The 15,353-nt window shown below is 39.4% G+C and overlaps 1 protein-coding gene across 5 annotated transcripts in view; it reads right to left on the bottom strand.

Moving 5' to 3' along the window:
* Positions 1–15,353, bottom strand: part of FAM168A (family with sequence similarity 168 member A) — a 243,745-nt gene that overhangs the window by 57,159 nt on the left and 171,233 nt on the right. For all 5 annotated transcript variants that reach the window (XM_047693717.1, XM_047693716.1, XM_047693719.1 and 2 more), the window contains exon 2: positions 7,865–7,952. In XM_047693717.1, the coding sequence (XP_047549673.1) occupies positions 7,865–7,934 (70 nt within the window). In that variant the 5' untranslated portion in view covers positions 7,935–7,952. The remainder of the gene's footprint in view (positions 1–7,864; positions 7,953–15,353) is intronic.

The following is a 15,353-nucleotide window of genomic DNA, read 5'->3' as shown; positions in this document are numbered from 1 at the left end:
AATAATTTAGGTCTTGTCTACAATGCAAACTTCTGAGAAAGGTTCTGAGGCCTTTCAGAAAAAGAAATGCCCCATTCTGTAGAGCTCCCTGACATAGTAAATCTATGTAAAGGGTATTTATTAACCAGCTAAGGTGGCCATAATAAAATACCACAAACTGAGTGGCTTAAACAACAGACATTTATTTTTCACTGTCTGGAGGATGGAAGTATGAGATCAGAACGCCAGCCCAATTGGGTTCTAGTGAGGGTTCTTTTCCTGCCTTGCTAATGGCAGCCCTCTTGCTGTGTCCTAACATGGCAGGGAGTGAGCTCTGGTGTCTCTTCCTCTTTTTATAAGGGCAGTAACCCCTTCATGAGGGCCCCATTCTCATGACCTCACCCAAACCTAATTATCTCAGAAAGGTTCCCTCTTCAAATACCATCACATGGGGAATTAGAGCCTCAACATATAAATCTGGGGGGACACAAACAGAGTTGATTACACTATCTATGCTTTAAGTGTTTTCAAGTATGTGAACATATTCTCTAAATTCTCCTTTCCAAGATGCATAAGGAGCTAATTATAACCACTTCATAGGACTGTTGCAAGTATAAAAATATTAACTGTAAAACACTGAGCTCAGTTTTTGGCACACAGTAAGCACTCAGTAAAGGAACTTTAAAAAGGAGGAGAGACAATACTGTCAACTGGCTTTAAGATAGCTTTTTGCTGGAATACACACTATTGCTGTGATGCTGTGACTTATAATAGGAAATATACATTTGCTCTTCGTCTTCATTCCTGGAACAGAGTTCCTAAAACCGTTGGAATTTTCTAAGTGGTAAGAGCCATAAAGATACCTTGATATTCATAACAAACTCCTTTCAAGCACACCTGACTTTATGTTAATGAGATGACTTCTGGAAAGCAATGGGGGCTGGTTGCCAGGGAACCAACAATGTGATTGGAAAGTTGGAACTTTCAGTCCTATCCAATCCCTGACCTATGGGGAGAGGCAATTGACCTATCAATTGCCAATGGCGAGTGGTTTGATCAATGGTGCCTACGTAATGAAGTCTCCAAAAAGGACAAGGTTTGGAGAGCTTACAGGTTGGTAAACACATGGAGGGGTTAGGAGAATGGCACCCTTCAGAGCAGGCACGGAAGCTTCATGCCCGTTTTTACATTCCTTGCCCTATGCTTGTCTTCCATCTACCCAATCCTGAATAACATCCTTTTATAATAAGCCAGTAATCTAGTGAGTAAACTGGTTTCCTGTGTCCTATGAGCCATTCTAGAAGATTATTTGAACCCAAGGCAGTGGTTGTGGGAACCTCTGACTTACAGGCTATCAGTCAAAAGCACAGGCAACACCATGGACTTGCAATTAGCATCAGAAGTGAGGACAGTTGTGGGAATGAGCCTTCAACCTGTGGAATCACATGCTATTGCCAGGGAGATATCTCAGAATTGAGTTGAATTATAGGACACCCAGCTGGTATCGGAGAACTGTGTGGTATGAGGAAAAGCCCCATACATTAGAACTGGTGTTGGAATCATTAACTGTGAAATTATATTTTATTTCCCTCTCAGATTTCACAGAGAATTTCAAATCAGGAGTTTTCCCAACATCTGTTCCCTGTGGCACTACCCCATTACCTCTGAAGCAGATGATACCACAATGCACTTGAACTTCCATTTTTCCTTCTACTACACTACACTAGTCGACCCCAAACTGCTGGCCAGGAGCAGCCTTCTAGCCCCTCAAAGATGAGGATCCCTAGTCCTAAAACCTCTGAGACTGTAAAACAACCCTCTCAACTAGCTTATCACTGGAAAGAGTGAAAAGAGTACATATTTTAAGACAGATCAGTTTACTATAAGGAAGCATGTACACTTTGAAATCACAAAGACCTCTTTCCCTCATCTTTTGGGAGCAATATACACTGGGCAAGTCTTAAAACCTGAATTAAACTACCAATTTCTTTAACAGTAAAAAACGAGTACTATGAGGTTTATGTTAAGATTGTAATTCATACATAAAAAGTACTTAGCATGTGTTTGCCAAATAATAATCTTTAACATAACCATTGCTATTACTAACAATAACAAAAATTTGCTTTAATGCATGATATTTGGCATCTGTTTACAAATTATCTTACTTGGGTCTTCTATTTCCAGCACTATGGAGGAGAAGATAACCTGAAAATTTGCCTACTACCTAACACCTGGAAAAGCTGGATAAAATATAAAACATTTCATGTTATATAACAAACATAGGCAGAGTTGAGATTTTTTAAAGAAGATTCTATTTATTTATTTGACAGAGAGAAAGAGCACAAACAGGGGGAGAAATAGGCAGGGAAAGGGAGAAGTAGGCAGAGGGGTAGGGAGAAGCAGGCTCTCTGCTGACCAGAGAGCCCAATAAGGGGCTCAAACCCATGACACTGGGATCATAACCTGAGCCAAAGGCAGACGCTTAACTGACTGAGCCACCCAGGAGCCCCACAGAGTTGAGATTTTTATGAAAGAAAAAGAAATCCCAGGGGTGAAAAATTGAAGAGAAAATTAAAAATCAGGAACTCTCACAGCCAATGTTGAACTGCTGTGGGAAGGTTTTTGGTCTGGGCAATTAAAGGGCTTGATTTTTATAGCCACTGGGGGTGGGAGAGGAGGCTTTAGGCCCTGGAGAGGCCATGAGTTGGAACTGAAATTCCCCTCCATAAAGCTTGGACCTTAGAGGAGTTACACTGTCATTTAAAAAAAAAAAAAAAAGACTCAAAAGTACAGAGAGACAACTTAGATTAGAAGCTTAGATTAAAAAAAAGAAAGTTTCCGTAAGAATTTGGAGCTTTGGCTTGTGTGAAGTCAATTTATTCTACTTGTGTGGGGTTAATTTTCCTATGTGGTCCTAGAATCTGTAGCAGAGAAATTAAAATATAGTTTCAGACTTAGTAGAAACAAGTCTTCCCTCTTTCCCTTGGGAAGAATACTAATTATCTCATTTAATTCTCACAACTATCCTACGGAATAAGTAATATTATCCCATTTTATAACAGACATTTAAATTTAGGGAGGTTAAGCAGCTTGCCCAAAGTCACCTAGCTATTATTTAACAGAGCTGGGATTTGAATCTGGTTGTTATGCATTCAATCAAAATACACTTACCAAGTTCTACCATGTGCCAAGTAGAAACAAGGTCCATTTCCTTTCCAATATATCACATTGCCTAATCTTTTTTGAGCAAATCAATAGATAAATGCAACTGTTCTCTTCTTTCTCAATTTTAGCAATTAAGTGAGAATGAAGGCAGCCAAGATCACAGGAAACCCACAGGATTCCCCTGGGCTCCGTCTGCCAGAGTAGCTCAGTCCTCTCTGCCAAAGGGACTTAGGTTGCTGAGACACTAAAGAGGGAAGAAAAAGAGCAACTACTCAATGGGTCCTATTTATTGGAATTAATTTTAATAGAATAAACATACAACAATTTTAGTTTATAGTAAATATTTTCAAACAGAAATTTCAAAATATTTACTATTAAGGTTACATAGGATAATAAGGCTGTTGTGATAAACACAAACATATGAAATCGAAAGTTAGTGATAACAGCTGTAATTCTACCAGGCTCAACCTCCAACATATTTCTGAATGTTATTTAGGTTGCCTCGCATTGAGAAAATCCTGATTTACAAATATAAGAAGCTGCAACTACTGGTGTTTTACTTAAATTAACATGCATTCTTAGAAGCTTTATACATTGTTCACCTTATGTGTATAAAAATAGTTCTAAGTATTTTCTTAATATTTATAAAAATAGTGCTAAATATTTTTTAAAAATCAAATCACATACTTGAGGAATTTCTGAAGCACCACTTTAGTGTTCTTATATAACAAAGTATGGAACAATCAGAGAAAGAGTTCTTGGAGATCCCTCCAGTTTCAGTCTAGGAAGTTATACAGAATACACAGTAAAGTACAAAGTTATAAGAAGGAATCAGTACGTTCCATTCACTGCTAATGGCTCTCTTCTGGGCCAAAACTCTCTACCTCCCCACCTCCATTCCTGCCATCACAATCATTATTCATCTACTGTTTGAACATCATTTCCCACTTTTCTCCTTTTCTTTCTTTCTTAATAAAGATTTTATTATTATTATTATTATTTTAAAGATTTGAGAGAGAAAGCTAGCACATGCATGGGCAAGCCTGGGAGGAGGAGACGTGCATAAGGAGTTCTGAGACTCCAAGTAAACTTTATGCCTAGTGCAGAGGCCAATGTGGGATTCCATCTCACAATCCCAAGATCATGATCTGAGCCAAAACCAAGAGTCTGGAGCTCAACCTAGGCTGCCCAAGATTTTTTTTAAGTAATATCCACAACCAGGATGGAGCTCACAGAGATCAAGAGTCGCATGCCCTTCTGACTGAGCCAGCCACGCGCTCCCCCTAAATATTCCCCTTTTCTACTCTACTCCAGCTAACCTCAAGTACTGACAGTATCCTGACCACACCTTCCTACTTCCCCATGTGTTTATACATACTGTTGCCTTCACCTTGGAATACTGTATTTTTTTTTTAAGATTTTATTTGTTTATTTGACAGAGATCACAAGTAGACAGAGAGGCAGGCAGAGAGAGGGAAGCAGACTCCCTGCCAAGCAGAGAGCCCGACGCGGGACTCGATCCCAGGACCCTGAGATCATGACCCGAGCCGAAGGCAGCGGCCTAACCCACTGAGCCACCCAGGCGCCCTGTATTTTTTTTTTAAGATTTTATTTATTTATTTGACAGGACAGTAAGAGAGGGAACACAAACAGGGTGAGTGGGAGAGGGAGAAGCAGGCCTCTCACTGAGCAGGTAGCCCAATGCAGGGCTTGATCCTAGGACCCTGGGATCATGATGCTTAAGGCAGATGCTTAAGGACTGAGCCACCCAGGCACCCCAACGAATACTGTATTTTTGAAGGTGCATGATATGCTAAGAACCATGCTAGACAATCTAAATGCATTTTCTCATTTACTTCTATTACCATATTTTACCCATATTTATTTATTTGTAAATAACACTTTAAAGCATTTACTTTGTGCCAGATATTACATGCTCAGTGCCTACACTATCTCATTTAATCCTGATAGCACCCCTAAATCAAAACAGTATGACTCTGACACAAAAGGACACACATAGATCGATGGAACAGAAGAGTCCTGAAATACACCCACATTTATGTATTTATATGGTTAATTAAACTATGAGAAAGGAGGCAAGAATATACAGTGGGGAAAAGATAGTCTCTTTAATAAATGGCACTGGGAAAACTGGACAGCTTTTTACAAAAGAATAAACCTGGACCACCTTCTTCCACCATACACAAAAATAAACTCAAATAGATTAAAGTCCTAAGTGTGAGACTGAAATCATAAAACTCTGAAAAGAAAACACAGAGAGTAATCTCTTTGACAAGAGCCATTGCAGGGTCTCCTAAGATACGTCTCCTAAGGCAAGGGAAACAAAAGCAAAAATAAACCACTGGGACTACACCAAAATAAAAAGTTTTTGCACAGTGAAGGAAACCATCAACAAAAGGAAAGGCAATCTACCGAATGGGAAAAGATATCTGCAAATGATACATCCAATAAGGGATTAATATCCAAAATATATAAAGAACTTAGACAACACCAAAAATCCAAATAATTCAACTAAAAATGGATAGGGGATCTGTCTAAAATATATACAGAACTTACACAACACCCCAAAAATCAAATAATCCAATTAAAAATAGGCAGAAGATCTGAATAGACATTTTTCCAAAGACATAAAAACAGCAAACACACACATGGAAAGATGCTCAACATCACTCATCAGGGAAATACAAATCAAAACCATAATGAGATATCACTTCCTGCTAAAGTAAGAAAAACAAGAAACAACAAGTGTGGGTAAGGATGTAGAGAAAAAGGATCTTTTGTGCACTGTTGATGAGAATGTAAATTGGTAGACACTGTGGAAAACAGTATGGAGGTTCCTCAAAAAATTAAAAACAAAAATACCATATGATCCAGTAATTCCACTACTGTGTGTTTACCCAAAGAAAATGAAAACACTAATTTGACAAGATATATGCACCCCTATGTTTGCTGCAGTATTTTTTGCAATAGCCAAATTATAGAAGCAACCCAAATGTCCACTGGCAGACGAATGGATAAAAAAGATGGGGTGTGTGTGAGTATATAAATGGAATATTTCTTGTCATTAAAAGGAGTAAGATTGGGGTGCCTGGGTGGCTCAGTCATTAAGCAGCTGCTTTTGGCTCAGGTCATGATCCCAGGGTCCTGGGACTGAGCCCTGCATCGGGCTCCCTGCTCGGCGGGAAGCCTGTTTCTCCCTCACCCACTCCCCCTCTTTGTATTCCCTCTCTTGCTATGTCTCTCTCTGTCACATAAGTAAATAAACTCTTTAAAAAAAAAGTGGGGTGCCTGGGTGGCTCAGTGGGTTAAGCCTTTGCCTTCAGCTCAGGTCATGATCTCAGGGTCCTAGGATCAAGCCCCACGTCGGGCTCTCTGCTCAGCAGGGAGCCTGCCTCCCCCTCTCTCTGCCTGCCTCTCTGCCTACTTGTGATCTCTCTCTCTCTGTGTCAAATAAATAAAAAAATAAAATCTAAAAAAAAAAAAAAGGAATAAGATCTTATCATTTGCGACAACACGGATGGACCCAGAGAATATTACACTACGTGAAATAAGTCAGACAGAGAAGGATAAATAGTGCATGTTTTCACTTTATATGGAATCTAAAAAAAAAAATGAATAAACAAAAAGCAGAAACAGACTTGTACATACAGAGAACCAACTGATGATTGCCAGAGGGGAGTTTGGTGGGGGATGCAAAATAGGACAGGAGGAGTGGGAGACACAGGCTTCCAGATATAAAATGAATAAAAGGGACAGCAGAGGCATAGTCAGTGATATTAGTGTTATATGGTAACAGATGGTGGGTACACTTGTGATGAGCCTACCACAACATACAGACTTGTTGAATCAGTATGTTTTACACCTGAAACTAAAGTAATATTATGTGTCAACTATAAAAACTTAAACTTAGAATGAGAAAGAATGAAGGAAATTTAATTTTAAAAAGACTTAGAATGAGAAAGAATGAAGGAAAGAAAGGAAGGGAGGGAGGAAGGAAGGATGGAAGGATAGAGGGATGAAAGGAGGAAGGAAGGGAGGAAGGGAGGGAAGATAATACTATCGGCCTCATTTTATAATGGGAGCACCAAGGCTCTGGAAGGTTAAAAAATTTTGCCCAAGACCAAGTAAGGGAGAGAATCCTTCCTGAAAGGATGCTGTCTAAGCTCAGAGCTGAGCTCTTAAAGAATAAGGTGAAGCTCAAGGGGAAAGTGGCACTCCAGACAGAGGGACAACATACACAAAGAAAAATAGGAAAAGAGCTTGGTATACAGTTTAGGAAAAGAATTAGTCTTCAGAATCAGCAGACCTGGGTTCAAATATCTATTTTTGGTTTTGTTTCATGGTCTCTTACTATGACTATGGCTTTCTCAACTGTGAAGTGGTGATAAGAAGCTGTACCATGAAGGACTGCTTTAAGATTAAAATTAAACATACATGAAAGTAATCACAGGGCCAGGCCTATGGTAGGTACTCAATAATTAAATGTTACCTCCCTTCCTTTCCCCTAGTTGACAGTTCAATAATGCTTAGTTGTAAGAACTGGACCAGTAAGAACTGGACATATCTCTTCTATAAGTTGCTAAGCTTTATTAGAGCTTTTGGAGGCTCTGGTAAAATACACCAAAAGTCATTCAGCAAGTTACCTGTAATGTCCTTAACCACCATTTTTCCAAACGAGAATAATTCTCACACCACTCACCTGTGTAGGCCATGTTCTTCGGGTTACCGTAAGGAGCCCCAGGCTGCACGGGGCTATACACTGGGTTCATTGCGGAAGACTGAGAAACCTTTAGAGAAACAAAGAAAACAGCACTGATTACTGACTGCTTATTTTCCCGGACACCAGCTTCCCCTCTATAATTTTCAGTTTATACTCACAGAGAACACATGGTACAGCAGAAAGAGGACTAAACAAAAAGCCGTTTGTTTGTACTTGGCCCTATGCTATACACTTTGCTCATTATACAGATGAACATACTGAGAAGCAGAGAGGAGCTACAACTTGCCTAATGCCAACACAGGCCTTTTGCCTTTCAGTTCAGAATCAGACCCACTATCCCACAGATGACTCTGCTACTAGTATACTGTGTGGCACTGGCCAAGTCACTTCGCCTCACTGAAGTCCAATGTACTGCTGTAAAACCAATTAGTTTAGACTCTGTGAAGTACTTTCTAATTCTAAGGATGCTAGTCCAGGAGCTAGGAAAAGATGCACTTCTACTGCTCACCAGGGGAGCCCAAGAGCCAAACAATGAGCACTATTAGGAACTATTAGGAAGAGAAGCAAGTGTCTTACCAATCCTTTGCACCTGCAGCGGACAAGATATCAGTTACCAGCAGATTTGGAAAAAATAGAAGTTTATTGCCATTGATTTTTTTTTTTTAAGATTTTATTTATTTATTTGACAGAGAGAAATCACAAGTAGGCAGAGAGGCAGGCAGAGAGAGAGGAGGAAGCAGACTCCCTGCTGAGCAGAAAGCCCGATGTGGGGCTTGAACCCAGGACCTGGGATCATGACCTGAGCCGAAGGCAACGGCTTAACCCACTGAGCCACCCAGGCGCCCCGCCATTGATCTTTTTAATGCAAACAAGGAAACACAGCCAAGATCTCTTTCAAAATTTATCCAATGGAAAGAAATAAACTTGGATATTTGTGTACAGTAAGTATCACCTGTACAAGTGCTCTGTTAATTACCTTAATGAAGCACATTCTCCATCCTGATTAACGGAAAAATCTGTCGTTAAACTCTATTAGCCAGCCAATTTGTCCCATCTTGTTTAGGGAACCATCTCTGATATATAGGACAACACACTTAAAAAACTTGTCTCTACAAATACATTATTTACACTTCATAAAAATGATGGACACATGATGGATGGGCAATTTTTTAGGTCATTAACTTCTCTTGTAGCACCTCAGGATAGGAAACAAGTCAAATGTCAAGATAGGCAGTGAACAGCTGGCATGATGACAATTGCTCTGCAATTAATTAAATCTCACCAGGGTTCTGGAAGGAAAGGTAGAGTAAAAATAGGTTCCCAAGGAGATGAAGGTAGGGCGGTCAAACAGGCAAAAAGGGAAATGTCGCCAATTTCAAAGGCTAGAACTTCCTGAAATGTACCCAATGGGCAGCCCAGGCAAATCACCCCAAGGCAACCAACTAAACTACCACCAGTTGACAAACTGAAACCAGAAAAAGTTGAGGATTAAAGTTACAGGAGATAATATATTTCAGCACATCTTAAGGAGAAAATACCCTGGCAGCCACAGTTATCCAAGAATACAGCCAAGTAATACACTCTCTCTAAATATAAGCACTCTCCGAAAGGTACTGGGAGAATTAAGAGAGATGTCAGAATGTCAAAAATACATTGCACACTGTTGGGTGGCATGCAGGGGTAAATGATGACCGTGGTAATGTGACAACAACAACAACAACACCGAAGACTACTTGTATGCTTTCCGTGGCTGGGATCTTTCTCCTGCCCAGCTAGTTCTCTGCTAAATAAGCTGGGGTAAGCAAGGCTATTGAAGTACTAAGCAGTACAACTAGCTCTATAAACATCTGGTCACTCTCCTACTGAGAAGGTACCTTGTGTTGCTGATTGGGCAAGGTATGAAATTGCTTTTCATAACCAAAGAAATGCATCAGCTTTGGAACCGGTCTCCTGCTGCTCCAAAATGCAGGCCAAAGCCTCAAAAGGAGATCATGCCTGGGCAGCACTCCACAACAGCATCGATTCCAAGCCCAACTCATGACCAACAGAAGTGAGATCTGCCAGGGGTTCAAAACTTAGATTAACAATGACAGCCCCGTCTGGGAAGCTGCTCACAGGAAGAAAGGGTTCCTGGCTTTCGAGGGAAGGTCAACCTTTCAGAAGAGAATCCACACACTGTTAATAGTTTCAGGGACAGGCTAAAAATGAGTAAGAAGATCACAAACTCTACGATCAGGCAGATTTAGGTTCAAATCCTGTAACTGCCACGGATCAAATGTGGTACCACAGGCAAGTCCACTCACCTTTCTGAGCTTCAGTTTCCTCTAGCTTCAAAATAGAAAGAATATTACAATAGAGTTGTTCTAAGATTTGTTTTTTTAAAAAACAGATTTGTTGAAGTATAATTTACATATAGTGAAACTTATCCCTTTCGGATATACAATTCTGTGAGCTCTGAAAAATGTATAGTCATATAAGAACTCCCCTACGAGTAAGATATAAAGCATTTTCACCACCCCCCAAAATTCTCTCATTTTTGTAGTTAATACCCTCCCACTGATTCCCAGCCTGTGACAACCACTGATCTGTTTTCTGTTGTTCTATATATACAACATATATCAACGTTCACGTTACAGATGAAAAAAGTGAGGCTGAGAAAAGGCAAATGAACAGTCCAAGGTCACAAAGCAAGTAAAGGCAGGGTCAAGACTAGTATCCCAAATGTATCAAAGACCTAAATGAAAGAGCTGAAAATATAAAACTCATACAGGAAAGAAGAGAATAAAGGCATAAACCTTTGTAACCTTGGATTTGGCAATGGCTTCTTAAATAGGATACCAATAGCACAAACAACCAAAAGAAAAAAAAAAAAAAACCAAATCACCAAAACTAAAAACTCTGCTTTTAAGGACACCGTTAAGAAAGTGAAAGCCACTGAGGGTTGATGGGAGGAGGGGGGTTGGGGGGGGTGGGATTATGGACATTGGGGAGGGTATGTGCTATGGTGAGTGCTGTGAAGTGTGTAAACCTGGCGATTCACAGACCTGTACCCCTGGGGATAAAAATATATTATACGTTTATAAAAAATAAATAAATAAATAAAGAAAAAGAAAGTGAAAGCCCACAGAATGAGAGAAATTTGCAAATCATAAACAGCTGACCCTGTAACAATGCAGGGGTTCTGTCCCAACCCCTCTGCAGTCCAAAATTTCATATAACTTTTGACTCCCCAAAAACCTAACTACCAAGAACCTTCTGTTGACTGGAAGCCTCACCGTAACAAACATTCAATTAACACATATTTCATATATGTATTACATATTGTATTCTTATGACAAAGCAAGCTAGAAAAAGAAAATGTTATTAATAAAATCATAAGGAAAAGAAAATACATTTACAGCACTGTACTGTAAAAAATCCGAGTGTAAGTGGACACACACAGTTCAAACTTGCGCTGTTCAAGGGTCAAATGTATAGGACAGGGGATTCGTATTTAAAATATGTAAAGAATTCTTAACTCAATAATAAAAAGGCCACTAATCCAATTTAAAAATGGGCAAAGGATCTGAACACACGTTTCTTCGAAAAAGTTATATAAGTGGCCAATAAGCATATGAAAAGATGCAAATCAAAACCAAATCAGATACTTCACATACACTAGATGGCTACAATCAAAAAGATAACAAGTAGTGTTGGCAAGGATGTGGAGAATGAACCCTCATATAATGCTGGTGGGAATGTAAAATGATACACCCCTTTAGAAAAAAGTCTGACAGTTCCTCAAACTCTTAAACATAGAGTTACCATAACATCCAACAATTCCACTCCTAAGCATATACTACAGAGAAATGAAAATGTTTTGTCCACATGAATGTTTATAGCAGCATTATTCATAATAGTCAAAAGAGGGAAACAAATGTTCAACTGGTAAATGGATAAACGGAGTATGGTACACTGATACAACAAAATATTTGGCAATAAAAAGAAAGGTGTTGATATATGATATACAACATGAATGAACCTTGAAAACATTATATTAAGTGAAAAAAGTCAGTCACAAAAGACCACATATTATGTAATTCCATTTATATGAAATTTCCAGAACAGGCAAACCTATAGAGATAAAAGATCAATTAGCAGTTGCCTAGATTAGTTCATGATACATAAAACCTAGTAACTTCCAAATCCACATCTTTCTCACAATAATTATTATAACACTCGACCACACATCCATACCCACACACACCCTAGTTCCTCAACATTTCTCCAAATCCACTATACTCAAAACTAAACTCGCCATATTTTCCCAGGCCCATTCTTCCATCCTGTATTGCCTGTCTCAGAGTTAGTGACAATCCATCCACCTAGCACCTAAGAGAAAAACATATATATATATATATATAATACAAATTTTATATATATATATATAAAATCCTAAATTCCTCCCACTCTTTCACACCTGATCAATCAGCAACTCCCTTTCTCATTGCTATTGTCTGTTTTAAGTTTTAAAATCTCTTGTCTAAACTACTACAAGAGTCCCAAGAGGTCTCTTTTTCCAAAATTTCATCCAGTCTACCTCATCCCTGATATTCTTTATTAAAACACAGGTTGTATGGGTTACCCTCTTCAAAGGCTTTGGGAATAAAATCCAAACTCCTTCACATGGTATACAATATTCTCTATGCGCTCTCTGGGATGGGGCTCGGGAATCTATGTTCCCAAGGAGATTCTGAAGCCCAAACAGTCTGAAGACATTGCCTACGACTCTCCTTCCCAAATGCGATCTGTCCCACATAAACCTGATAGAGGAACAGCAGTGAACAAGAACAATATTCCTACCTGCATTTGTGTTGGGGGTGAAGGAGACAAAATTTTCTAAAAAGTAAAATATATTAGTATATTAGATACTGGTAAATGCAATAGAGAAATATTAGATACTGGTAAATGCAATAGAGAAATATTAGATACTGGTAAATGCAATAGAGAAATCCACTGAGGGCAGTGGACAGAGTGCGCTAAGGGGAGAGAGTGCAATTTTAAAAATAGCTAGGGAAGGGGCGCCTGGGTGGCTCAGTGGGTTAAGCCGCTGCCTTCGGCTCAGGTCATGATCTCAGGGTCCTGGGATCGAGTCCCACATCGGGCTCTCTGCTCAGCAGGGAGCCTGCTTCCCTCTCTCTCTCTCTCTGCCTGCCTCTCCGTCTACTTGTGATCTCTCTCTGTCAAATAAATAAATAAAATCTTAAAAAAAAAATAGCTAGGGAAAATGTCATTGAGTGACATCTAAGCAATGAATAAGTTGAAGAAGCAAAACATACAACTGAGAGGAAACTGTCCAAGTAGAGAAAACAGCAAATGCAAATGCCCTGAAGTGGAGCCACATATGAGAAACAACATGGAGGCCAGTTTAGCTGGAAAGCAGTGAAACAAAGAGAAAAGAGTAGACAGTGAGACCAGAAAGGTAATGAGGGTCTAGTCATGCCAAGCTTTGCAGGCCAGTATAAGGACTTTGTTTTTTAATCGGAAATGAGATAAGAAGCCACTAGAGTATTTTAAGCAAAAAAGGGACATGATTTGACTTCATTTTAAGATTACTTTGGCTGTTGAGCTGAGATGGCAGGAAGGCAAGAGTTCGAGAAGAAGGGAGACCAGTTCGGATGCTGTTTGAAAAAATCCAGATGAAAGATAATGGTGGCTTCAAATAGGGTGCAGCAGTGATGTACTGGTGGTACACACTGGGAAGTACACACTGGGAAGGAGTCCTATTTTGGATATATTCTGAAGATTTAGGCTGACAAAAATTACTAATGGATTGAATATGGAGTATGAGAAGAAGAACATTAAAAATGACTCCAAAGCTAACTTGAGAAACTAGAATAATAAAAATGCTACTTACTGGGATAAGAACTATGAAAGGAGCATGTTTGGAGTAAAAAACAGAAATTTGAATTTGGACTTAAATTTGAGATACCTAAGAATTCTCTTTATAATGGTTGATACACACTGAGCATTCTGTAGGGGTTAACCATTACCACTATTATAAATATTACCTCTATTACAACTACTATTTATTGAACATCCGCCATGTGACAGGTACTATGGTAGGGACCTACCTTATCAAATCCCTATAAGTCTCAAAAGGTCACAGTGATCTTGCAAAACAGGTATTATTTTCACTGTATTTATAGTTAAATAAACTTAAGTCCAGAGAAATAAAGTAAACTACCCAAAGTCTCATTACTAAGAATTGAAAAAGTCAGTTTCATAGCCAGGTCTGTCTAATCCCAATATCCAAGCTATTTCCACCGAGATAGTTGAATTTCCCAGTTTCCTAAACCCAGCACTAGATTTTCCTCTGGAATGGCAGGCTCTGAACCCTTCCCTTTAACTCAGAGTCCCTTGTGCTATGCTTGGACCCTGATAGATCCCACCGTTCATATGGAGTGGAGGCAGTTCATATCTATCAGCTGGGTCTCTTCTGGGCACACATGGTCAGTTACAAGAGAATAAAAGTACTGTCTGCCTGACTTCTACACAATCTCAGCTGCCATATACTACCCATCCAATGTAATTTCACTTCTTAAATAAGGAAAGTGCCCTCTGTGCACATCCTGCCTAACTCCTACCACTATTCCTCAGCTTTCTCCACTTGAATCGCAATGACATCCTTGTTTCCTGAACATACCATGCAAGCTTACATCTCAGGATCTTTGCACTTGCTCTTCTCTATACCCAGAATACCCTTCCCTCAGATATCCAAATGGCATACTCCCTCACTTCATTCAAGTCTCTGCTCAAATCTCACCCTATCTGAAATGACTTCCTTATTAACTTAACCATCCTACCTAAAACAGTTCTGTTATTCCATGTCCCCTCATCCTACTTTACCTTTCCTACTGACACCTAACACTACCGGATATATTTTCTTGCTTATTTATTTATCCTCTCCCCCATTAGTGTAAGTTCCACGAGAAGAAGGATTCCCTTTGTCTTGTATCCACAGTACCCAGAACATTACTTCACACATAATGGACACTGAATACATAGTAGTTGAATGCATGATGAACCATCCTTCATGCTTCTCCAAAAAAAACAACTTCTAAAAAAGCTTCAAAGTGTTTGGCACTTCTTGGCATATCCCAGTGAACTACCTGGCTCCACATCTCTCCAGTATTTAAATCCGATGTCCACAGAAACCTCCACTGATAGCTCACCTCTCTAACTGCAGAACCAGAAGTGGTAAGCCAGGCAGTGGAACAACAGTGAAAGAGAAAACAGAAGTCCTAAAAACTCTCCTCCTGGTGGAACTAGCTTTTATTCCCAGACTGTTCTGTAAGTGGCCTGCTGCTGCCCACCAAAAACACGTGAACTATTTCTTTCAAACCAACAGCAAAACCCATGAGCATAAAATGACCAGGGGGAAAAAAAAAAAAAAAAAAAAACATGTATTCAGGATGAATACTTGGAA

This window comes from Lutra lutra, chromosome 10, assembly GCF_902655055.1.
Source record: "Lutra lutra chromosome 10, mLutLut1.2, whole genome shotgun sequence".
Lineage (NCBI taxonomy): Eukaryota > Metazoa > Chordata > Mammalia > Carnivora > Mustelidae > Lutra > Lutra lutra.
This window is presented reverse-complemented; position numbering and strand designations above follow the sequence as displayed.